Here is a 26,704-nt window from a genome sequence, read left to right as displayed (position 1 = left end):
TTCTCCTTAATTTCAGAGAGGAAGGGATGAAAGAGAATCCTGGATCGGCTGCCTCCTGCACGCCCCACACCGGGGATCCAGCCCGCAACCCGGGCATGTGCCCGACAGGGAATCCAACCGGGACCCCAGGTTCATAGGTCCACACTCAACCGCTGAGCCACGCCCGCCGGGCCTCCTCAGTTTTTGTAGGAATTATTTTAAAGTGCATTCTAGGCACCAGCACCGTATCATTTTACCCGTCAACATTTTAGTACGCCTTTTTTTTAAAAAAACAAACAAACCACATAACCACATTATCGTTATCACACCCAAAAAGGTTAACGATAATTCCTTAATACCACCCAATATTCTCATTCACTGCAAGGGCGCGGGGCAGACGGAGGGAGAACTGCGAAGGTAAGGGCCGCGCAGTAAAAAGCGGCCGTCGGGTGCCCAGCACCCAGCCTCCCGGCCCCGCGGTCGTTACCTGCGCCGACCGGACCCGCGAGGCAGCTGAGACGCGAGCTCCCCCCACCCCGCCTCCCCGCCCCGAGCCGCGGCCGCAGCAGGCCCGGCGCAGCTGCACAACCCACCGTCCCCAGACACCGGCGGTCCCCGGAGGGGAAACGATTGACACAGCTGCCTGCACCGCGCCCGGCCCTCCCGCACCACGTGCGTCTCCGGCGGGCCGGGGTTGGAACTGGCTCCCGAGCCGGGCGGGCCACGACCGCGAGAGCTGCTCCGCCCGCCGCCGATCCCGCTCCCGCGCGGGGCTCTCCGCACCCGGCCACCTCGCGGACCGGGACTACAATTCCCGTCGGGCCCCGCGGCCCAACCAATGGCGGGCGCGGGCGCGTGCGGGGCACGGCGCGGCGCCTGCGCGGCGGTTTGAGTAAGCGGCCGCGCGATTGGCTGCGGGGTCGGGCGCCGCGCGGGGCCTGTGGGAAGCGAGTGACGGAGCGAGCGGCTGTTGGAGGAAGGAGGTGGGGGCCGGAGCGCAAATGGCGTTGAGATGGTTCAGGGCCCTGTTCAAACTCCTGCGCTGACCATTCACCGGCGGAAGCGGCGGCGCAGGAGGCGGCGGCGGCCCAGCGGCGGCACGTAGCGGGCTCGGCGGCCCGGGAGGCCCAGGCCCAGGCCCGGCTGGGACGCTCGAGGCCCGGAGGGAAGTTGCGGTGCCGCCGCTCCTCCCCCCTTCACCGGTTTCCTATTTACCGCGAGCGGAGTCGCGGGGTCTGACGGCGGCGGAGCCCTCGCCGCTCCTCGCGCACCAGCGGGCCCTGTCCTTCCGCGCGGGACTCCGGCGCCCGCCGTGGGCCGTTGCGGCTGGGAGAGGCGGAGGCGGCCCGAGGCTAAAGCACCCGCCAGGCGCCGAGGGTGAGTGCGGTCTGGGCGGCTGCCTGGGCCGGAGCGAGCCGGCGGGCGGGAGGCTGGCTCCGGCGGGTGACGGGAGGCTGGCTGTCTCCCCGCCCGGGTCGGAGGAAGTTGGGCAGGGACACCCGAACTCCCTGTTATTTGTCCCCTTTCTGAGTTCTTTCCGGGTGGCTGCTGATTTACTTCCCGCCCTAGCCGCGCCGAGTGTGCCGTTTCAGCCCGAGTCCTGGCCCTCTCCCTCCGCCCGGGCGCCTCCGAGGCCTCGGCGGCCCGGGATTCTGTGGCCGAGGCTTCCGGGGCGTCGGGAGCGACGTCTTTCCTGGGCGGTGGGGGCGGGGAGCAGGAAAGTTGCGTGAGCTCCGGCCGGAGTGGGGCCGCCGCTCGCGCTGCCCCCTGGCGCACCGGCAGCCGCAGGTGAGGGTTTCTGGGGGGCTAGCTTTGCCCCTTCCGGCGTCATTTCCTAAAGGGACTCCCCTAAAACCTTGGGGAGCCGAAAGACTCTAGATTTGGACGGGGGCAAGTGTGAGGACTTAGCGTACTTCCCTGAAAATTGACTTTGGCTAAGGAAGGAAAAGGCCCAGCGACCGAAAAGACTTAGTTTTGAATCATTCCTTCTTTGGAAGTGGAAGCCTGAGCAACATAGCCTGTGTACTTGAAATGTACTTAAAATAGTGTCAGGTATGTCCGCATACTTATTTTTTAATGTATACACACTTTACACTGTAGGCTTACGTAATGCCATGACGATAATCTGCCTAGTGCCTTTTAAAAAATATTATTTTTATTGAATTCAGAGAGGAAGGGAGAGGGAGATAGAAAAATCAATGATGAGAGAGAATCACTGATTGGCTGCCTCCTGCACAACCCCCCACCGGGGACGGAGCCCACTACCCAGGCATGTGCCCTGGACTGGAATCGAACCTGGGACTCTTCAGTCCGCAGGCATTTTATCCACTGAGCCAAACCAGCCAGGGCTGTCTAGTGTCTTTTTAAAAAAAGACATTATGGAAAACTGTAAAGGAAATGAAAAGTAGGGGATATTATATAATGAACTCTCATGTACTCTCAGATTTAACAGTTATTAACTCCACTGAAATTTTCTCATTTACACACTTTACATTCCACACCCCTTGAAGTGAGAGAATCCTTGACATCATTTCATCAGTGTTTTAGTATATCTTTCTAAAAGACAAATTATTTTTAAAGATACAAGCATGATTTTTCTTACCTTTAAAGTAACTCCTTAACATTAAATATTTACCTTCAGACTTTCAGCTTGCAGCTGATTCGAGGACCATTGAATGCTTTGTAGTTCCAGGACCATTTTTGCAATGAGTTTTTCTGGTATGGGCCTAAAGGATCTCAAGTCTAGATTTTTGGTTTGGCCTTCAGTTAACATTTTTAGGTCATTACCGTGTAAGTGTATCCAGAACATTCCAGCTTTGTTGGGATCTGTGTGTAAATGTAGGTCTGTAGATCAAGGCTTTACATTCTTGGAGGAATGAAAATAAATCAAAATCACCTCAGTTTGTAATTCTTGTAGCTGCCAAATATACTTAATTTTGTTTAGGCAGTACTTAAAAAAGACGATAAGATTCTTTAGTCTAAATCTCCAGTAGAAGGGAAAAAAGATCTCCCCTAGTAAAAAGTTTTGTGATATGTTAAAGGGTTTTCAAATAATTTATGGACTCTTAGTTCAGGTGTGTATGATGACTAAATTATTATTTTGCCAAATTAGAATTGGCCTCTAATCAAACATGAGAGGGGGAAATTCTCTACTGAATATATAGAAAACTAAGTTTATAGTGATTAAGTTAATACAGGGAAAACATTTAAAGGATAGATCAAGTATATTTAAAAATATGCCAGAAAAGAAAAATCAAAACAAAAATATGTAAGTCAGATATCATTCCAGTTGAATGATATCATTCCAGGATGAAGATTTTTTTCAAGCCCCTAGGCAATTGTTCATTTTTTTCTAGTTATATTTAAGTATTATATTTAAACTTTAGAATGTCAAAGAAATGGAAAAGAGTTGGTAGAGTTTAAAGAGTACTGTATGGTAACTTCTTTTTAAAAATGTTTGACTCTTCTGATTTACTGTCCTGAAATTTTTTTTAGATTTGTTATTAAAATGTAGATAATTCAGATGAAACCATTTATTTTTTATAAAGCGAAGAGGAAAATAAAGTTACATGTTTCTGTTGCTTCGTTTAATAATCCAAGGACCATTGTAATATGCTGGAGTTCACCAGCTCCAAAAAATGTAGCTCAGCAATGATCACAGGCCTATAGGGTTAAGAATGAGAGAATAAGTATGGTTACTTGTGCTTAGGGAAATGACCAACTAAATAATAGATATACATATACATATACATATACATACACATATACATATATAGTTATTCTTAACCAGAGGATATCGTTTCCATTCATTTTTATAGCAAGTGGAAGGGAGGGAAGGAGAAGGGGGGAGAGAGAGAAACTTGCTTGTCACATCGATTGACTGCCTTTCCTACTCACCCTGACTAGGGCTGGGAATGGAACCTGTAAGCCAGGTCCTTGTCCTTAACTGGGAATTGAACCCTCGAGACCCTTCTGTGTGGTACTCTAACCACTGAGTTACACTGGCCAGGGCTAATGAGTATTTTTCAAGTCACTTCAAAATTATATTAGACCAAGAATTAGAATTTAAGGTTGGGTTAAAGGCTGCATGTTTTAATATATGAGAAAATTGCACAATTTTCCCGATTTTCTCCCTCATGTTAGTAAGTGTTCTGAAATTTCAAAGAACTAAATTTAGTCAGTTATTTGATATTTCTGAAATCCTGAAAAATGTAAATATGTATATTTAATATATTTTTATTGATTGCAGAGAGGAAGGGAGAGGGAGAGAGAGATAGAAACATCAATGATGAGAGGGTATCATTGATCGGCTGCTTCCTGCACGCCCCACGCTAGGGATGGGATCAAGCACACAAACTGGGCATGTACCCTGACTGGGAACCATGACCTCCTGATTTATAGGTTGGTGTTCAACCCCTGAGCCACTGGACACTCAACCACTGAGCCAGGCCAGCTGGGTGAAAAATGTAAATATTTTGTGCTTAAGATTTTATATTAGGGAAAATCACCCTTAAGATCACCTTTTAAAGGTAAAAGTGCTGTTAAGAATAGTAAGTAGATTCATTTGAAACAAAATAAAATTGATGTTCCACTAGAAGTTGGTTTTGTGTATGCTGTATTATAAGATGGATAGTCTTACTTTGTAAACAGCATATGAATATAAAAAATTGACATGGGCCCTAGCCAGTTTGGCTCAGTGGATCGAGTGTTGGCCTGTGGACTGAAGGGTTCAATTCTGGTCTAGGGCACGTACCTCCATTGCAGGCTCCTCACCAGCCCTGGCCCTGGTCAGGGCACATGCAGGAGGCAACCAATCGATGTGTTTCTCTCACATCGATATTTCTCTCTGTCTTTCCCTCTCTCAGCAACTCTAAAATCAATGAAAAAATATGGTCGGGTAAAGATTAAAAACAAAAAATTTGACATGGAAATCAGAGTAAAAAATTAGCCTCTCTTTCAAACTCCCCCCCCCCCCCCGTATTTAACAATTTTTAAAGATTTGCATCTTTTTTAAAAATATTTTTTTATTGATTTCAGAGAAGAAGGAAGAGGGAGAGAGAGAAACATCAATGATGAGAGAGAATCATTGATCGGCTGCCTCCTGCAAGCCCCCCCAGTGAGGATCGAGCCCACAACCAGGGCATGTGCCCTTGACCAGAATCGAACCTGGGACCTTTCAGTTCACAGGCTGTATGTACCGAGCCAAACCGGCTAGGGCAAGATTTGTATCTTGAATGTTGAAAAGTCACATGGGGAGAATCCCTGGGTTCTTAATTTTATTTTCAATGTTAACATTTAAGTATTTGGTGATTATATATATTCTTCTTTATTTTTTCTCACAGAGAATATGAAACAGGTGTCAAAATGACATCCAGATTTGGGAAAACATACAGTAGGAAAGGCGGAAATGGCAGTTCAAAATTTGATGAAGTCTTTTCCAACAAACGGACCACCCTTAGCACAAAATGGGGAGAGACCACGTTTATGGCTAAATTAGGGCAGAAGAGGCCCAATTTCAAATCAGATATCCAAGAAATTCCGAAGAAACCTAAGGTGGAAGAAGAAAATACTGGCGATCCTTTTGGATTTGATAGCGATGATGAATCTCTACCAGTTTCTTCAAAGAATTTAGCCCAGGGTAAGGGTTCCTCTCATTCAGAAACTAGTGAAGCTGCTCAGCTGGAAGACTTCACTTCTGTACTTGAAGCTAATAGCAAAATTAGTCATGTGGTGGATGAAGACAGTGTTGTAGCTGATAAATGCTTACATTTGGAGGATACTTTGCTTGAGAAAGAAAAGAGCACAAACCGAGTCTTAGAAGACGATGCAAGCAAAAGTAGTTGTGCTAAATTAATGACTTTAGGTAAGTTTTGATTTTCTTTATTGTGAGCTAAAGAGCTTCATGTAAGCCATTTAGTTAAAGGATTTAAATTCTTTATACTTGGGTTTTCTTTCTACTTTTATGATTAATGGGGACTACAAATAATTTCATAGAAGAGATTTAAAAACTTTAAAGAAACCAATTGGGGGTTGAAATTTTACTTCAACAACTTGGGTAATGTTTCCAGACTTATTCATTTTGGGAACAGTCTTTCATAAATCCCTAACTCCAGTTCCAATAAGAAACATCTCTTTTTGTTTGTTTGTTTCAAATTACATGATTACACTCATATAACCTTATATATGTGTGTGTGTGTGTGTATATATATATATTGATTTCAGAGAGGAAAGTAGAGGGAGAGAGGAAAGAGAATCATTGATTGGCTGCCTCCTGCACGCCCCCACACTGGGGATTGAGCCTGCAACGTCGGCATGTGCCCTGACCGGGAACTGAACATTGACCTCCTGGTTCATAGATCAACACTCAACCACTGAGCCACACCAGCTGGGCAGAAACATCTCTTTTTGTTGGGTTAGGATTATACAATATCTAATTTTTATTACTGTGGAGGATTTGGATGGTTATTGATAATGAAAATGAGATGAGCATTTACAACGACTATTAGGTTTAGGAGTGTTAGGCTTTCTAAATTAATTTAGATTAAGGAGGTACTGAGTACAAACATTGAAGAAGTAAACTTCATTGCAAATTGAGACTAGTTTGTAGTCTGTTTGGCACAGGTAGCAACTTCTATTAATAAATTTTAATCCATAAAATCAGATGTGTTTTTAAAATGTTAATTTGTAAATCTGGCATCTAGTGTTCATTCCTAAAACAGTATGTTTTATCAGTTGTGTATCCCTACTCCTTTTGTAAAGGAATTGAGACTTACAGTAAATGATAAAAGTGCAGTTAACTAAAAGATTGTAGAGCTGCCTGGTCGGAGTAGCTCAGTTGGTTGAGTGTGTCATCCTGTGCACCGAAAGGTTGCTGGTTCAATTCCTGGTCAGGGAACATACCTGGGTTGCAGGTTAGGTCCCTGGTGGAGGAAATAACCCCATCGATGTCTCCCTCCCTCCTCCCTCCCTCCTTTTCTCTCTTTAAGCATATCCTCTGGTGAGGATTTAAAAAAAAAGGCTGAAGAGCTAAGATTGGAGGTGGCAGGGGAGACAGCATGCACCTTATCAGCAATAGGACAAGGATGGCCAACCTTAGTTCTTGACTTACTGGCAAAGTTTAGTAATATAATATGAAAGGTTATGTAGATCTCATATTTTGAAAAGTTAAAGATAAAATTTTCTTAGTATTCAGTTCTTGAGAAGAATTTGTTTTTTGAGGCTTTTAATATCGGGGGTCTCAAACAATATGATAAAAGTCTTTGCCTTGAATAGTTTTCCTTTTTCACTTTTTTCTCACCCTTGGATTAGAGCAGTGGTCATCAACCGGTGGCCTGTGAGGTCCGAAAGGTTGGCGGCTGCTGGATTAGAGGATGAGCCAGCTGTTATTGTCATTCCCTTGATCCTCCTGGTTCATTCTCATTTGGCTGTCTTTATGCTTTGCTCACATTTCCCCTGAAGCATTGTTCATAACTTTTCAGAAAACGGCAGAGCATAAAAACTTTCCCAGATCAGCTCTTAAAAATGTATTATAATTGAGCCAAGATGAAGAGGTCTAGATCAGCTAGTGCAGTGATGGGCAACCTTTTGAGCTTGGTGTGTCAAACTTCGCCAACAAACTGAGCATAACTCGGGTAGTGTGTCACTTTGAGGAAAAAACATTATTTCACAAATGTTTCATCCTCAGGAGCAGCAAATGTTTCATCCTTGGCATCCGGCCGCCTCAGCGGCCGCGTGTCATCAAAAATGGCCACGCGTGTCAGTGCTGACACGCGTGTCATAGGTTCGCCATCACTGAGCTAGTGGCAGAATTGGGATGAGATTAATTTATTCGTTTTCAATATGTTGAGCAGCTACTGTGTGTCCTCCACTGTGCTAAGGCTCTGGGAATGCTGTTTCACTTCAGTTGTATAGTGTTTTTACAGTCATATCTTTCTCTCCTCTGATAGTTGATCCACATGGGGCAGATAGGCTGGAGGAAGGAAGGTGAGGCTTGGGAAGTGGTAAAACTGGTCATGGAAGGCTGACATAGGCTTCTTTCTCCAAGTGCTGTCTTTTGGAGAATAGGGCATCACTGGCAGGCAGAGGGGTAGCAAGAGGATGAATGTTTATGTAGAGTAGGACTAGGGACTGTCCAGCCTGCGGGTGGGCTGTATACGGCCCTCAAAATCATTGGGTCTGGCCCTGCCAAGGCAACTGCAGGTGGGACTCGAAATTCAATAAATCTAGGAGCTTTTTCATAGCAACATAAATTTATATTAAGTGAATTTTATTGAATGATGTTATAAATATTCAAATGGTCGTTGGCAGAGAAAGATTCTCCACCCCGATGTAGAGGCAGAACAGGAACTGAAAGTTAAATATTCAAAGGCAGCAACTGCATATATAGCTTTGCTGGTGTTACATCTGTATTGTGTATATGTCCAAACTGCCATGTGAAGTTGTTTGGTGGGAACTAGAAACAGTTTTCTGTAAAAGTGAAATATTATCTTCCTAGGCTCATGTTGCTGAATTGTAGTTTTGGTGTTGACACTTTGTGGCCTGACTGGGAATCCAAACTCCATTATAATGGGTTTGTGAGAAGAAAATGTGTACTAAAATACACATGAATAGATGTTCACGAACATCTTGTCCATCTTCTTCCTTTACAAGGCACCCTTATGGGGTGTAATACTGTGAATATTTCATTTTTGTTTCCTCCTCTCCTTGGGCCATCCAGAGCTGCAGCAACACTGGCAGCCCCTGTACAATAAGAGGGGAACTTTGAGGGAGTGCTTTTAAGTCTCATGGTAGTCTTAGCCTAAGTTGTTTTTATATAAAAGATTTATAAGTTCGTATGTTTACAAGTTGGTTATAGTTCTGGGAATATTACATGTTATGACCTTTTTTTCCTTTGCCTCTCCCCTGTAAAGTTTGGATTCCCCATGTATCAGTTTTTTTTGTGTGTGTGTGTTTTTAATTCCCCATGTATCTAAACTCTTTTCTTGCATTATGCCTGTCAGGTTGTCATTGCCTTTATTCTCATTCAGAAAGCCTTCTGATTTTGTAGAAGTTTAGAAACTCCAACCTAAGTTTTTTTTCTTTTTTGTTTTTTATTAGTCCTCATCTGAGGATATTTTTTCCATTGATTTTTAGAGAGAGTGAAAAGGAAGAGGGAGGGGAGAGAACATAGATGTGAGAAAGATACTTCAATTGGTTGCCTCCCGCATGCACCCCCACCAGGACCGGGATCTAACCTGCAAATCAGGTATGTACTCTTGACCGAGAATCGAAACCGAGACCTGAGACCCTCCAGTGTGCAAACCCACGCTCTACCACTGAGCCACGCCAGCCAGGGCCAAACCTAAGTTTTTGATAAAAGGAATCCTAAGTCTAAAGTGGATCCTAACTTTTTTGAATTAGAGATCCTTTTGAGAATAAAATTTTGGATTTCAGATAAAAGTGTTTGTACACCTACTTAGGTCTCAGGAATCTCTGAAATCCTTTGCAGGTCATGTTAAAGACATAGGCTTCAGGCGTTTTATTCAAGAATTTTTGAGAAATTTTATGATCAAGCATATTTAGAATGTACAAGTTAAGTTCCATAGCATCCTTCCAGTAAAATGTTCCTGTTCATTGAGATCATTTTTCACTGTATAATTAGAGTAGTCCCCCCTTATCTGCAGGGGATACATTCTCAGACCTCCCGTGGATGCCTTAAATCATAGATAGTACTGAACCCTATATATTGTTTTTTTCCTATACATGCCTACCTATGGTAAAGGTTAATTTGTAAATTAAGTCACAGTAAGAGATTAACAACAACAATAAAATAAGACAATTATTACAATATACTGTAATAAAAGTTACGTGAATTGCTTTGGAAGTAAGGTTTACTTGAAACAAGCACTGTGATACCATGACATTCATCTTATCACCGAAAAGGCTACTAAGTGACTAATAGATGGGTAGCATATATAGTGTGGATATATATGCTGGACAAAGGGATAATTTATGTCCTGGCAGGCTGGAGCGGCGAGATATTTCACCACACTGCTCAGAGTGGTACACAATATAAAACTTAGGAGTTGTTTATTTGTGTAATTTTCCATTTAATAATTTCAGATTCTGGTGAATTGTGGACAGTTGAAACTGGAAAATGGAACTGCATATAAGGGTGGGGGGACCGTTGTACATCATATCAGTGTAAAGGGCTTATTCAAGCTTAAACTTATTATATCATTTCTCTTGACATTAGTGATCTCTTGCTCTTTAGGGGAGTTTGTGGTTAATTTTTAGGTGCTATTAAAATTCGTTTTAAATATTTTATACTGGATAGTATATTAAAAATTGTGGCTTATTTGAAGAGGTAACTCAGAATGGTCATGGTAAAACATAATGGTTGCCATTTTCCTAATAGATGCTTGATGGGTAAGGGAACAAGAAGCAAAATTACAAACTGAATGAGAACTGCAAAAAACAATTCAATTGGTAAAATGTCCTAGTTCTTGATTTTAAAAAACTAAACTAAAAACTTACCAGTGTATGGCAAATCTTGTTTCATCTATTTTATACACTACTCTTTCCATCTTTTATCCTCTACCCCTGCATTATTTAAAAGCAGATTTAGGATTTCCTATTTCATTTGCAAATACTTAGTTGCAGTTGCTATTAAAACTAGTGAGTTCTCAAACAAGTGTGCCACTTAAAAATGACTGTTAATAGGACTTAAAGGTTTGCCCTTTTAAGAGATCTTGGAATATTCTTTAGTGTAGAATCCAGAGCTGTGTGCATTAAGGGTGAAAGAAAGCTTCTCTTGCCTTTTATATGAGGCTACTTCCATTTTCCATCTGTGCTATCTACTCTAGGTTTTTAATCTGGAGTCTAGAATAAAGTATGCAAAGACTTATATTTCTACTTTGGCACACTTTACTTGCCAGCCAGCTGGGATTCAGTCTACACCTCCTGCCAAATATTGAGATAACTACTGCATAGGCTTCTAATTTGCATGACTGGTTTTGTAGCCAGTAAAATCTCTTCCATTTGCTAAAGCTGTACTGAAAATATGTGTAAGTTAGAGGGATGTTACTGTCAGGAAGTTAACTTTGATTTAGAACTGAGATGATTTTTAGAAAGGGAAATGATTGTTCTATTCTGAAAGCTTAAAGTAGGCCAGGAACTTGTGACCTGGAATAAGATTGTCATCTGCTCATTGGATAAAGTACAGGTGATTAATGACAATTATTAAAGAATTCTGAAAGTATAGTATCAGCAAGAGTTACTTGCCTCAATTTAGATAGTGAGTGTATTTGTTGAATAAACTATACTTAAGTCATAACTAAAATCAAGTTCTCTTAAGAGAAGTGCCTAAGTCTCGGCCATAAAAACGAAAAAAGAAGTCTTACCCTTTCGACAGCATGGATAGACCCAGAGCGTATTATGCTAAATGGAATACTTCAGTTAGAGAAAGACAAATGTCATATTATTTCACTTATCTGTGGAATATAGAACAAAATAAATGAACAAACAAAATTGAAATAGACTTATAGATACAGACTGACTAATAGTTGCCAGAGAGGAGGGAGGTTGAGGGGCTGGGTGAGAGGTGAAGGCATTAAGAAGTACCAATTGGCCCTAGCTGGTTTGGCTCAGTGGATAGAGCATCGGCCTATGGACTGAAGGATCCTGGATTTGATTCTGGTCAAGGGCACATGCCTGAGTTGCAGGTTTGGTCCCCAGTAGGGGGCGTGCAGGAGGCAGCCAATCAATGATTCTCATCATGGATGTTTCTATCTCTCCCTCTCCCTTCCTTTCTGAAATCAATAAAAAAAGTATTAAAAAAAAGAAGTACCAATTGGTAGTTACAAATAGAGGGATGTAAAATAGGGAATATAGTCAATATATGGTGCCAGGTGGGTATTGGAAATATTGGGGAAAGCACTGTGTGAAGTTTATGATTGTCTGACCATTGTGCCGTATAACTGAAACTAATACAGAATGATATTGAGAATGTAAACTATTAATAAAAAGGTTTAAAAAGAAGTGGGTAAGATTCCTATTATTTATTAAGTTCCTATTTTGTGCTGAGCTCTTTATCTATCAACTAGAGGCCCAGTGCATGATATTCGTGCATGGGTAGGGTCCCTAGGCCTGTCCAGCAATCAAGGCCAATCTGTGGGGTAATTGGGGGCTCCCCGCTGTCACCCGTCTTGGCTGGCCTAGGCGTGCAGGCTGGGGGCTGCTCCTGTATTGAGTGTCTGCACCCTGATGGTCAGTGTGTGTCATAGTTACCAGTCGGTCGTTCTACCGTTTGGTTGATTTGCATATTAGGCTTTTATTATATAGGATTGATCCTTAATCACAACTATGTAAGGCAGGCTTTACTCCCATTTTATTAAAGTACAGTTTAGAGAGGCTAACTAACTTGGACTATTAAATGCAAGATCTGAGAAACATGCAAAGTGCTGCTGTATTCTGATGTGAATAATCTTAATTTTATTATATTTAAAGCCTTATATTTCAACTAACAGCCTGTCACAGTATGATCAGTTTTGACTTGATGTTGGAAATAACTTTATTTTGACAAAGAACAAAATATAGATTCTGTCTTGCCTCTAAGTTATTTTTAAAAATAATAAGAATGATGTTCAAACTACTTGTAACTGACCTTATTTTTACAAGTAATAAGTATCATCTTTTCTAATTTTTGTTCTGTGTACAAATGAAAATTCAACAGTATATAAATCTTGAAGGAGGCGCTGTAATTTTAATTAAATTCATTTTGTTTTAAAGTAGAACTTTAATTTCTTGTAGAAGATTTTCTTACTAGGATCTGCTGGTGTGGAACTCGTAAGAAATCTTGGTTGGAGATGATAAATTTGAGTTTAAGTGTATAAATGTTACTTGAAAGTATAGGGTTAGATCTAGTCATTAAGGAGAACATGAGAGGAAAAACAACTGAGCTGTGAAGAACTTGTAATAGTTAATGGATGGAGAGAAGAGGGAGAAAAACTAGAAAGAAATTGAATAGGAGCAGCTAGAACACGAAGGAAAATCAAGCAAGTGATATTTTATGGAGGCCAGCAGACAGTTGTGTCATGGAGGATCAGCTGAATTGTAATGCTTCTGCAAAGTCAATGAACCAGAGACTGCAAAGTAGGCATGGGAGTGTGGATACTGGATTGAAGCTGCCTGCGTAGTGAGAGCACAGTGAGGAAATAGAGGTAACAAGTATATGCAGTTGTTAAAGATGCTTGGAGGGGAGAATTAAAAGGGCAGCTAAAGTCCTGGTGAGCGTGGCTCAATGGTTGGAGCATCGGCCCATGGACTGGACTGAATAGTCAGAGTTTGATTCCTGCTCAAGGGCATGTGCCTGGGTTGCAGGTTTGATCCCCTGCCCAATGGGCAAGTGCGGGAGACAACCAGTGGATGTTTCTCCTGTCTCTCTCTATCCCTCCCTCCCTCCCTTCCACTCTCTCAAAAGAAAGAAAGAGAGAGAGAGAGAGAGAGAGAGAGAGAGAGAGAGAGAGAGAGAGAAAGAAGAAAGAAAGAAAGAAAGAAAGAAAGAAAAAGAAAATATCCTCTGGTGAGGCTTAACAACAACAAAAGGGCAGCTAGAGATATATGAGGGGTTCTGGAAGATTTGATTGTATGAAAGACCCTGGAAGCATAGGGGGAAAGTGGTCTTGGGAGAAGGGACGCTGCATTTCCTGGACAGGAGGAAAGATGGGTGAAAATGTGAGCTTAGTGGGAGGATGGAATATAAGGTGGTTTATGGACAGAAGCATTTTTTTCCTCCCATACAATGCCAGAAGTTGTCTTGGAAAGGGAGAAGGGAGGGCAGGAGTAATGTGGGGGCTGGAAGGGAAAAGCAAAGAGTTCAAACATTGCAGAAAGGGGAGAAGAAACTGCCCAGAGGATGTCTGGACATTATTGGGGTCTCAGTTGAAGTTTGCCACTAAAAATTCATGGTCACTAATCTACCTGTTGTATGAGTGAAAGTGTTCCCTTCTCCCTCCCATCCCCTCAGTAGGTCCTATTAGTTAGAACTTACACAGAATATAGAATATTGGGTAGGATAATTAGAATTATCCCAAATTGGCATTTTTATCTGACAAGATGTGGAATGAACAGATACAGAAGAAAGAGAATTTAGGATATTGCCCAGAAAGTGATTGAAGTGATGGACTGGGGGATTTAAAATGTTTAGTAACTGAACAAGCCTGGTAGATAAGAGGAAGGAGAGAAAGAGGGGTCAGTATACTGAGAGTCTTGTTAAATAAAAACAAGAATGGGATTACTGGAACAGTCAAGTTGGATAGTAGGTAGGTTGTGATTTAAAAGTGGGTTCTTTGATTTTAATACTTAAGAAATAAAGCCTTTTAGGACAGAAGGTTCTGATGAAAATGAGAACTAGTGGCTGAGATGGAATATAGAAGACTGTTGATAGGAAGTTAAAGAACTGGGAGGTTAGGGGAGTTTGGATTTGGTGGAATTCAGGATGATAGCAAAACTGGCATGAAGAGGTAGATTATAAATCTTGTGTAAAATTCTTAAATGAATTAGAGGTTGTTAGATGACAGGTATGGAGAAGATTGGAGGGTAACCACCTAGGTGGCACAAGACTCAAAAGAATTGGCTTTTATAAGGATAGTGGAGTAATCCTATCTAATAATAGAGTAACTTGTAAATTACCATCACTCCGCTACGCCCACAATTGGGCGGCGGGAGGCTGGGGGGCGGGACTCAGGGTGGCCTATCCGGCCATTGAGAGGCACGGATCCGCTGCCACTGAGGGGGGCTACCCTGCCGCGGACACCCAGCTGCACCTCTCAACAGCAGGGTAGCCAGGTGTCCGCGGCAGCCCCCCTCAGCAGCCGTTGAGAGGCGCAGCTGGGTGTCCCCGGCAGGCCCCCTCAGCGGCCACGGATCTGGCCCTTGAGAGGCGCAGGGGGCAGGAGTCCCGCCCCCTGCGCCTCTCAACAGCAGGGTTGCCCCCCTCAGCGGCCATGGACCATCAAAAGTGGGGGAGCTGGGTGCCTGTCTGCTCCGGCACCAGGCACCCAGCTCCACCGTGAAAAGCGAAAGCGTGTAGGGGACCCTACACGTGCATGATTCAATCATGCACTGGGCCTCTAGTAGTTTTATAAAGATGCTCTGGAGAGCCAGCATACCAGTGACCCTAAAACCATCCCACTCTGAGATACTCAGGAGACATTTTTTGTTGTTGTTGTTGTTAATCCTCACCCAAGGATATTTTTCCATTCATTTTTTTTGAAAGAGTGGAAGGGAGGGGGAGAGACATAGAGAGAAACATTGATGTGAGAGAACACATCTCTTGGTTGCTTCCTGTACGCGCCCTGACCAGGGAAGGGGATCCAGCCTGCAGCTTGCAGCAAAGGTATGTGCCCTTGACCAAAATCGAACCAGAGACCCTTCAGTCCTCAGGCCGATGCTCTATCCACTGAGCAAAACCGGCTAGGGCTGTGTGTGTGTGTGTGTGTGTGTGTGTGTGTGTGTGTGTGTGTGTGTGTCGGGGGGGGGAGGGCGGGGGAGGAGAGCATTCTTAGTTAAGTTTTCAGCTAGGACAAGAAATGGTAGTGGGAATGAACTCCCATATATATGTGAGTATGCGGATCACTCAGGGCTGGATACTCTGGGGTTCTGGGGTGGGTGGTGGTGGTGGTGGGTTGTTGGATTATGAGATTGAAAAGAAGTACAGATACATTTTGAGTATTAGAGTATAGGAGAAGGTAGATGACAAGATGTGTTTACATTTTGGATTATGACCCAGAGAAATGGTGAAAGGCATGGTGGTTCTAGAACCAAATTTTCCTAGAGCAGTTTTCAAACCTGGGCTCATAAATCATCTGAACAGTTTTTGAAAACTGATCCCACTTCAGACATTTCCCCCCCTTCCCCAATAAATTTTTAAAGTTTTCATTTTGATTTCTCAGTCAAGGTCCCAACTGGAAACAGAAGTTATGCCCCAATTAATGTAATATCAGTAAGGTTTTTTATATACGGGTTATTTACAAAGATGTGGGAAGAATATTAGGGAAAGCAGAAGGGATGTACCCTGGCCAGGTTAGCTGCAGTGAAGCTGTCACCCATTTCACAGGGACCAAAGGATGGTCTGAGTCAGACAGGAAGCTACCTTCTGAGGAAGGGCTTCCTAAGGAAGGCACTGGCGGCTCTTTGTCCTGCTGGGCTCCTCATGGATTGGACCCATGGAAGCCTGAGAGTAAGGAAACTTCTTTTCTTTCTTCTTTGCTTTTTCTTTTTTGTAAGAGAACATTTATTGGGTAAATTACAGAGGTAGGAAAAGTATTTCTAAAAGAAATGGGCCTAGGAAACAAGTGATAGAGGTAAAGGCAGGGCCCTTGCAGCCTGGGAGTGTGGAAGCTAATGGTAACGTACTTGGCGGGTGGAGAGGGGGAAGGAAAAGGGAGAGGCACAGGCGTGCTCCCGGGAGGGGAAGCATCAGGAAACTTTTCTTTTTAGTAATCCTTACCCGAAAATATTGTGTGTGTGTGTGTTTGTTTTTATAATTGATTTTAGAGAGAGGAGAAAAAGAAACATTGATGTGAGAGAAACATTGATCGGTTGCCCTCCTATACGCACCCTGACTAGGGATTGAACCCGCAACCTAGGTATGTGCCCTTACCAGGACTCAAACCTGCAATCTTTTGGTATATAGGATGATGCTCCAATGAACTGAGCCACCCAGCAGGGCAGAGTAAGGAAACTTTAAAAAAATATATTTTTGTTTTGTTTTGTCTTTTTAAAAAATACTAGAAGCCCGGTGCACGAAATTCGTGCACGGCGGGGGGTTGTCCCTCAGCCCAGCCTGTACCCTCTCCAATCTGGGACTCCTGGAGGGATGTCCGACTGCCCGTTTAGGCCCGATCCCACTGGGATCGGGCCTAAACGGGCAGTCGGACATCCCTCTCACAATCCAGGACTGCTGGCTCCCAACTGCTTGCCTGCCTGCCTTCCTGATTGCCCCTCACCGCTTCTGCCTGCCAGCCTGATCACCCCCTAACCACTCCGCTGCCAGCCTGGTTGATGCTTAACTGCTCCCCTGCCAGCCTGTTTGCCCCCAACTTCCCTCCTCTGCCAGCCTGGTCACCCCTAACTGCCCTCTCCTGCAGGGTTGATCACCTCCAACTGCCCTCCCTTGCAAGCCTGTTCCCTCTCAACTGCCCTCCCTTGCAGGCCTGGTCCCTCACAACTGCCCTCCCTTGCAGGCCGGGTGCCTCCCAACTGCCCTCTCCTGCTGGCCATCTTGTAGTGGCCATCTTGTGTCCACATGGGGGCAGGATCTTTGACCACATGGGGGCAGCTATATTGTGTGTTGCAGTGATGATCAATCTGTATATTACTCTTTTATTAGATAGGATAGAGGCCTGGTGCACGGGTGGGGGCCAGCTGGTTTGCCCTGAAGGGTGTCCCGGATCAGGGTGGGGTTCCCTTTGGGCATGGGGCGGCCTGAGCTAGGGGCCTGTGGTGGTTTGCAGGCCGGCCACGCCCCCTGGCAACCCAAGGGGAGGCCCTGGTATCTGGAATTTATTTTCCTTCTACAATTGAAACTTTGTAGCCTGGAGCGGAGCCAAGCCTGCTGCTCCCTGGGGCGGCAGCCATTTCTGTGGCAGTTAATTCACCTTCTACAATTGAAACTTTGTAGCCTTAAGCGGGTGGGCCCGGCCAGGGTGTGCGGAAAGCTTTGCTTCCCCTGTTGCTGCCGGCAACCCTGGCCTGCTCTCTCAAGCTCCATTCTGCTGCCATTTGTTTGAATTTGTTTACCTTCTGTAATTGAAACTTTGTAGCTTGAGTGGAGGCTTAGGCCTGCAATGGCTATGGAAAGCTTGGCTTCCTCTGTTACCTGGGAAACCTTGCTCTCTGTGGCTGTAGCCATCTTGGATTGGGGTTAATTTGCATACTCGCCCTGATTGGCTGGTGGGTGTGGCTTGGCTGGTGGGTGTGGCTTATGTAGCAGAGTGATGGTTAATTTGCATATTACCATTTTATTAGAGAGGATATTTTTATTATTGATTTCAGAGAGGAAGAGTGAGACATAAACATCAATGATGAGAGAGAATCATTGATTGCTTCCTGCACACCCACACTGGGGGATGGAGCCCGTAACCTGGGCATGTGCCCTGACCGGGAATTGAACCATGACCTCCTGGTTCATAGGTTGATGCTTAACCACTTAGCCATGCTGGCCAGTCACATCTTAGTCTTAAAAAAAACTTACACACATCACACAAATGGGAGCATGATTGTGTGTGTGATACATATTTAATATATGTATATAGAGTATTGTGCCTTTACAAACACTTAGGAAAGGAAAGATATTTAAGATGTGCACTTACCTATATTTTTAGATCTATCGTTCTTTTTTAGCAGCTTCATGGTTTTTCATTTTATGGATATACATTACTTTAGTCTCAGGGATATTTTGGCTGCTTTTAGTCCTTTCCTATTACAAATAAATGCTACGTTGATCATCTTTCTACTTATGTTTTTGAGTATCATGTCTCAGTGTAAGAGATGTTTCTAGAAGTGGAATTGAAAGGGCATTCATTTAAATTTTCAGTTGATATTGCCAAATTTCCCACTACCAGTGCAACTTTTTGTTTTATTTGCATACTCCTCCTATCAGACTGGACTTTGCCAACTGCAAGGTAGAAAAATGTTTATTTGGGGGGTTTAATTTTTTAAAAAGTTTTAGGATATGTATATCTTTATTTTTGTTTAACTTAAAATTTTTGTTTATAGCTTCCCAGCCCTTTTTCCCACTCACCCCGGAGTGACTGTTTATTGTTACTTGTTTCAGCTTTTCTGATATATGCTGTGTACATACAAGCAATTACATGTGTGTGTATTTAAATTCACAAAATGATAACATACTGTTTTGTATCTTGCTCTCTCACTTAATGTATCTAAAGGGATAATTCAAAAGTTTTTTTCTGACATTCCCTCCTTTTTTACTTAAAATACTGCTGCATGGTATGTCAGTTTCTATGTGTGCTATAAATTCCTTAACCAGGCCCTTGTTGATTTTAGACTTTTGAGTTGCTTCTAATGTTTTATTTTTAAGTTGCTTTATTTTTTCCAGGAAAACACCACTTTTGACTGTCAGCCAGTAACTTAGGTCTGTTGTCCCTTGTCTGCAGAATGGGACAGGTTCACATTTCCTTATCTGAAACATTTGGGGCCAGACTTGTCTTGCAATTTAGGATTATTTTGGAATATAGACAGTGTATACTGTATATTTTATATTAACAACCAATCAGGGTCTTGAGTTGGCACTCAAAGACAGTGTTTCTTAATAAAAATAAATGCCACCCTGTCCGGGGCGTCATCCCAAACACCAAAATGTTACAGGTTTGATTCTTGGTCTGGTCACATACCTAGGTTTCAGGTTCAATCCCAGGTCAGAACACGTATGGGAGGCAACCAATCAATGTTTCTCTCTTCCTTTCTCTCTAAAATGTTAGAATAAATACTGTCAGTAGCCTCACTTAGGTGAGGTCAGGTTTTGCAGGAGGCAACCAATTGATGTGTCCTCTTACGTAGATATTTCTTTCTCTCTCACCCTCCTCCCTCCCTTCCATTCTCTCTGGAAATCAATGGAAAAAATATCTTTGGGTGAGGATTAAAAAAAAATCACTTTATTTAAGTAAAAATGAAGGTTAGCAATAAAAGAATATGGTTTATCTACTGTAGTTATTCAGTTTTTTAGCAGCCATCACTAGTCTATACTAATAAAAGGGTAACATGCTAATTAGACCGGACATCTTCCGGACATCCTTCTGGACAAAGCCATGGTGGCAGGGGCTGAGACAGAGGCAGTTAGGGGTGATCAGGTCCGCAGGGGAGAGCAGTTAGGGGTGACCACGCCGGCAGGGGAGGGCAGTTAGGGGCGACCAGGCCACCTTCTAATTAATTTCCTTTCAATGTGCATGAATCCGTGCACTGGGTCACTAGTTTATGTATAAAATACAATGTCTGGAATTTGCTTCAAAATAACCCATTGTAAAAGGAAAATAAGTGGGGATCAAATAAAATAAGATTGGCTATGAATTGAAGCTGGATTCGTGCTTCCCCGCCCCCCGCCCCCCCCCCCACACACACACACAAAGATGCATACAGCTTTATAAATGTATGTGCCGATGGTAAAGTGCCTAGGGGAGGGAGAGGGAAGGGAAAGGCAAGGGTACTCTACAGGGAGGGAGAGCCTCTCTTCCCTTCCCACTTTTTAAAATACTTCAGAGAATTCACTTCACTCATGGAAGCCTGAAATAATCTCACCGTTTAATTTCCTGTATAAAACTATGTATACACACTCCTATTACTGCAAGTACTGATATGTTTGTGTTTTTATTTTAAGGGAATCATCTGTTTTCCTTCAAACTTAAGAATCCTTAAGAAAATAATGGGCATTTAATTAATCTTTTAGAAGTTGCTCACTGTTTTTTAGGTAAGCAGGAATAGGGCCTAGTGAAGCAATATGACTTGTCAAATATTTACACATCTAGTTATTGGCTTAGCTGTGTGGTTCAACCCCATGCTACTCAGAATTTCCAGATTACATGTAGTCTTCATTAAGATCAATTCCCTCCCTATGTGTTACCTAATATATTAAATATTGAGTAACTAGTGATGCTAAAATGTAGTGATGTTAAAAGGCATTAAGTATCTGATTGCAGATGGTGCTTGGCTAAGTCTTGTACTGAACTTTCTATACATCCAGTCTTCATCCTCTAGCCTGAGGAAAAACAGTAGGCTTTAGAATGTGGTTTTGGATTCCTTGCATGAAGCTGATAGATACAGAACATAAGGGAATATTGGTGAACTTACAGGCTAAATTCCACTAAGTCTTATTAATAGATTATTAAAAATATATCCTGTATTCTGGCAAAGTTGTAATAGTTATGATAATGTGCATTTGTGTGATGCTCTAGTATTACATTCTTTTTTTATTTTTTAAGAAAAACCTCTTTTTATAAATATTTATTGAGTTCAGAGAAGAAGGGAGAGAGAAAAAAACATCAACAATGAGAGTGAATCATTGATTGTCTGCCTCCCACACGCCCCCTACTCGGGACAGAGCCTGAAACCTGGGTATGTGCCCTGAACTGGAATTGAACCAGGAGTTGAACCATGACCTCCAGATTCATGCTCTTACCACTGGGAACACTGGCCAGGGTTGTTACATTCTTTTATCTGTTCAACCTGCCCTGAGATGGATTTTATTAGTTGGTTTCATTAGGTGAAGGAACTGTCTGAACTTAAGACCTCATTTTTGCCACTAAATGGTAGAGCTGACACTATCCACTTAATTCCTAAAATGTTATTGGAGCTAGAAGTGCATTTTGTTTATAAACATATACATGTATTATATATATGTATATAGTTTAGATTTAAAAAGAGTAATACTTAGCCTCTCTTTTAAAAAAACATCTTTATTTACCTCTTTTTAAAATACTTGATGTTTTGAGATGTTAAATGGGTTTATCTGACCGAGAAGCTGGCATGTTTAAGGGAGGAGGGCAGTTGAAAGGAATTGTTGGTCTGCATTTTAGGGTAAGATAGCCTTGCCTTATCTTGTGAAGGTATAGTTACCAATACTGGAGAGCTAAAGGATCAAGGACTGTAGAAAGCATTTATTTTTATGTTGAAATACTCTTGTGGAGAACTTGGACGCTTTTCTTATGCAGAACTTTTGTTGATTAAATTGGCTTTTATCTGTGTATTTTAGATGTTTAAATATGTAATGTACTTCAGTATTTCATTTGTAGGACTGTTTATGCTATATAATTGAATTATATTTATTAATACAACTTAATTATGTAGGGCTCTTTATTATTCTTTGCATTTAAAACAAATTTATGAGAGGCTCACAATACTTATATGTAAGGTAGCCTGGTTATGAGAGTAGTTACTGTTAAAACATAATATGGATTCTTCTTTCTGATTTTAAGGGAAATGGGAATAGTAATTTTTAAAAACATGGATAATAAAGTTTATTATTCACTTAAATTTTTTAAGTCAGAGGTGTTTATTTCATAAAATAATCATAAGCAGCCTCAATAAATTTGTGACATTAATACAGTGAGATGCTATATAGTTACAAATATGATGTAGTATGGAATTCAGTGACATCTCATAGGCCTTTGTATAGCTAAATACTAAGCATTCCCATAGGCATTTATTTATAAATAATTCCTTCAGTAACAGTATAAGGTAGTTTGGGTCAGTGGCTTCCTTTTTGAACAGGTGAGAAAATTGGAGCCTTCAGGAAAACTCCCAAAGTTAGGGGTATTGCCTGAGCTCTAAAGAACTAGTTTAACCAGGGCAATACTAGTTTCCAGTCTCAGCTATCAGTGCTCTTTCCACTTGTTATAAAAGCAGTTATTATTAGGTTTGATTTTTATACTTAGTTTTGCTTCCATGCCTTTTAAAAGTAAGAGATGTCATAGTCAGCTTTTAATTTTTGTTTTTTAGTATTTTATACTTAAATGATTGGTACTTCTGAGATTATGAAAACTATAGTTCCTTTTGCCTTCAGCTAGGAAATATCCTCTCTAATAAAATGGTAATATGCAAATTAACCATCACTCCGCTACATAAGCCACACCCACCAGCCAAGCCACGCCCATCAGCCAATCAGGGCGAGTATGCAAATTAACCCCAATCCAAGATGGCTACAGCCACAGAGAGCAAGGTTTCCCAGGTAACAGAGGAAGCCAAGCTTTCCATAGCCGTTGCAGGCCTAAGCCTCCACTCAAGCTACAAAGTTTCAGTTATAGAAGGTAAACAAATTCAAACAAATGGCGGCAGAATGGAGCTTGAGAGAGCAGGCCAGGGTTGCCGGCGGCAACAGGGGAAGCAAAGCTTTCCGCACACCCTGGCCGGGCTCACCCGCTTAAGGCTACAAAGTTTCAATTGTAGAAGGTGAATTAACTGCCACATAAATGGCTGCCACCCCGGAGGGAGCAGCAGGCTTGGCTCCGCCCCAGGCTACAAAGTTTCAATTGTAGAAGGAAAATAAATTCCAGATACCAGGGCCTCCGCTTGGGTTGCCAGGGGGCGTGACCGGCCTGCAAACCACCACAGGCCCCTCGCTCAGGCCGCCCCACACCCCAAGGGAACCCCCACCCTTATCTGTGACACCCTTCAGGGCAAACCAGCTGGCCCCCACCCGTGCACCAGGCCTCTATCCTATCTAATAAAAGAGTAATATGCAGATTGATCATCACTGCAACACACAATATAGCTGCCCCATGTGGTCAAAGATCCTGCCCCCATGTGGACACAAGATGGCCACTACAAGATGGCCAGCAGGAGAGGGCAGTTGGGAGGCACCCGGCCTGCAAGGGAGGGCAGTTGTGAGGGACCAGGCTTGCAAGGGAGGGCAGTTGGAGGTGATCAACCCTGCAGGAGAGGGCAGTTAGGGGTGACCAGGCTGGCAGAGGAGGGAAGTTGGGGGCAAACAGGCTGGCAGGGGAGCAGTTAAGCATCAACCAGGCTGGCAGGGGAGTGGTTAGGGGGTGATCAGGCTGGCAGGCAGAAGCGGTTAGGGGCAGTCAGGAAGGCAGGCAGGCAAGCAGTTGGGAGCCAGCAGTCCTGGATTTTGAGAGGGATGTCCGACTGCCTGTTTAGGCCCGATCCTGGTGGGTCGGGCCTAAACAGGCAGTCGGACATCCCTCCAGGAGTCCGAGATTGGAGAGGGTACAGGCTGGGCTGAGGGACAACCCCCCGCCGTGCACGAATTTCGTGCACCGGGCTTCTAGTCTAAGAATAAAACAGATATACCTGTAAATTAGATGCCTTCTAAAGGTAAGTAAATACAAATCTTAAATTATATTTAAACCCATTGGATAGCATTAACAATTGTAGGTACCTTTTTTTGTTCCTAATCCTCACCCGAGGATATTTTTTCTGTTGATTTTTAGAAAGAGTATGAAAGGGAGGGAGGGAAGGGGGGATGAGAGAGAGAAAGAAAGAAAGATCATTATAAAAGAGACACATTGATTGGTTTCTTACCACACACATCCTGATGGGGGCTGGGGATCTAACCTGCAACCTAGGTACATGTCCTTGACCAGGAATCTAACCCACGAGCCAGGACGAGTTTTATTTTTTGGCATAGATATTTGCCGGTGTTTTTCTACCAGTGAGTCCTGGGAGAATTAATCATAATACCAGTTTGAATCATACTTCTGTCTCTCATTTAGAAAGGTTAGCAAAAATGTCTCTGATGATAAAAACTAAAGACAACAATAATGAATTCCTCAAGCACAAAATGAATAGGGAGTTTAAGATTTACTCCTGACTGATATGCATAAATAACTTACTGTAGTCACTTAATTTGGGCCTCAGAACCACTGTTTAAAAAACCCAAAAAACTATTGAAGTCATATGGCTTTTAAGATTTGAAGAAAGAATGGAAAGCCGAAATAGTTAAAGAAGCCTGATCTTGGGACAATTTTCTAGACAGAGCTGATCAGTCTATGGGCAGTCTTATCCCAGAGAAATACAGACACACTGGAATGTTTTCACTTATTGTGCTATCCTACTTTTATTCTAAATACATTTTAATTTAAGCATGTTTTAATTTGAAAAACCCTTTATACCTCGGAGGTTTGGCTGAGTCATTTAAGTGTCATTTTGAATTGATCCAGTTGCTTAGCAACTGAAATCTCATGAATTTAGGGTAATAATTTTAAGGGACTTGGTTGCCTAGGAAGAGGTCACTAGAAGACATGATATATATAAAAGGTGTAAGGAGAAATGTCATCTATGTAAACATTAATGTCTCAATTTAAAATTATTGCAATCATTTCAAGATTAATTGATTCTGTGGTATTAATTAGCCACATATACTGTTACTTGTTAACTTTTACTTTGATGTCACTCGCTTTTAATCCTTGATTTATTTAATTTTTATAGATAAAGTGGAGAATTTTAGTGACGAATATGAAAAGGATAGTCACCATATTTACAAAAATGCTGAAGACAGTACTAAGAAACCCAATGCAGAAACTATAGTGGCTTCTGGATACAAAGCTGATGAAATCAAGGAAACAAATGATACATGGAACTCCCAACTTGGAAGAAGGTCAGAATCTCCTTCAGAAATATCTCTGATTAAGGGATCTGTAAGAACTGGTTTGTATGAGTGGGATAATGATTTCGAAGATGTCAGATCAGAAGATTGTATCTTAAATTTGGATAGCGATCCTCTTTTGGAAATGAAGGATGAGGATTTAAAAAGTCGGTTGGAAAATCTGAACGAAGCCATTGAGGAAGAAGACATCATGCAAAGTGTTCTTAGGCCAAGCAATTGTAGGACGTACTGTAGGGTCAATAAAGCAAAATCTTCACAAGGAACATCCAATTTTGATAAGCTATTAGACGGCACCAGTCAGGCCTTAGCCAAAGCAAACAGTGAGTCAAGTAAAGATGGCCTGAATCAGGCAAAGAAAGGCAGTGTAAGTTGTGGGACCAGTTTTAGAGGGACAGTTGGACGGACTAGAGATTACACTGTTTTACATCCATCTTGCTTGTCAGTTTGTAATGTTACCATACAGGATACTATGGAACGCAGCATGGATGAGTTCACTGTATCAACTCCTGCCGATTTGGGAGAAGCTGGCCGCCTAAGAAAAAAGGCAGATATTGCAACTTCTAAGACCACTACTAGATTTCGACCTAGTAATACTAAATCCAAAAAGGATGTTAAACTTGAATTTTTTGGTTTTGAAGCTCATGATGAGACAGGAGGTGATGAAGGAGGTTCAGGGAGTTCTAATTACAAAATTAAGTATTTTGGTTTTGATGATCTCAGTGAAAGTGAAGATGATGAAGATGATGACTGTCAAGTGGAAAGAAAGACAAGCAAAAAAAGAACTAAAACAGCTCCATCCTCCTTGCATCCTGCTCCAGAAAGTAATGATAATTCCCAGGACAGTCAGTCTATTACTAATAACGCAGGTAAGACTTTAAAAAATTTTTTTGTATTAAGTGCTTTTCAGGCTTAAATCAGCAGCTACTTAGTTTCCTCCTAGATACTCAATTTTAACATGTTTAATTTTAATATAAGTACTATTTAGAACTACAGATTAGCTTATTCAAAGGTATAACATTTTAAATGTTAATAATCAAGTTTCATATTGTAAGGAGCCAATTTGTAGATTGTGGAATCTTTTCATTATTATTTATTTTATTGATTTTGAGCGGGAGAGAGAGAAACATTTTATGAGAGAGTGAAACACCTGGAACTTCAATCGGCTGCCTCCTTGCACACCCCCTATTGGGGATTGAGTTGCAACCTGGGCTTATGACCTGATCGGGAATTGAATCCGCACCCTTTTCAGTGCATGGGAGGATGCCCAACCAAGTGAGCCACACTAGCTAGCGCCATATTTGTTTTTTAATTCTACTATTAGCACTTGAGAATTTTAAAGAAAGTGTGTGTTCGGCATTTGAGACATAAGGATAGATTTTGGACATTTAGAATTACACTGATAGTAGATCAAGCATGTCAAACTCGCAGCCCATGGGCTGCATGTGGCCCACAACAAATATTTTTGCGGCCCAGCCAATATAACAGTATGTAAGAAATGTTTGAATAAAAATTTCGTAACTTAATTTTTACAATATCCTGTTATACATAATTATTGATAAGGAACTACAACGTTTGCTAATGACTGATGACTATAATCGTGTTGCATTC

The 26,704-nt window shown here is 42.3% G+C and overlaps 1 protein-coding gene across 2 annotated transcripts in view; it reads left to right on the top strand.

Annotated features, from left to right (window-relative positions):
• Positions 1 to 1,225: 1,225 nt before the first annotated feature.
• WAPL (WAPL cohesin release factor) overlaps positions 1,226 to 26,704 on the top strand; it is a 102,083-nt gene continuing 76,604 nt past the window's right edge. For both annotated transcript variants that reach the window (XM_079793576.1, XM_079793575.1), the window contains exons 1-3: positions 1,226 to 1,356; positions 5,322 to 5,842; positions 24,919 to 25,962. In XM_079793576.1, the coding sequence (XP_079649702.1) occupies positions 5,344 to 5,842; positions 24,919 to 25,962 (1,543 nt within the window). In that variant the 5' untranslated portion in view covers positions 1,226 to 1,356; positions 5,322 to 5,343. The remainder of the gene's footprint in view (positions 1,357 to 5,321; positions 5,843 to 24,918; positions 25,963 to 26,704) is intronic.

This window comes from Cnephaeus nilssonii (genome assembly GCF_951640355.1).
Source record: "Cnephaeus nilssonii genome assembly, chromosome: 16".
Lineage (NCBI taxonomy): Eukaryota > Metazoa > Chordata > Mammalia > Chiroptera > Vespertilionidae > Cnephaeus > Cnephaeus nilssonii.
This window is presented reverse-complemented; position numbering and strand designations above follow the sequence as displayed.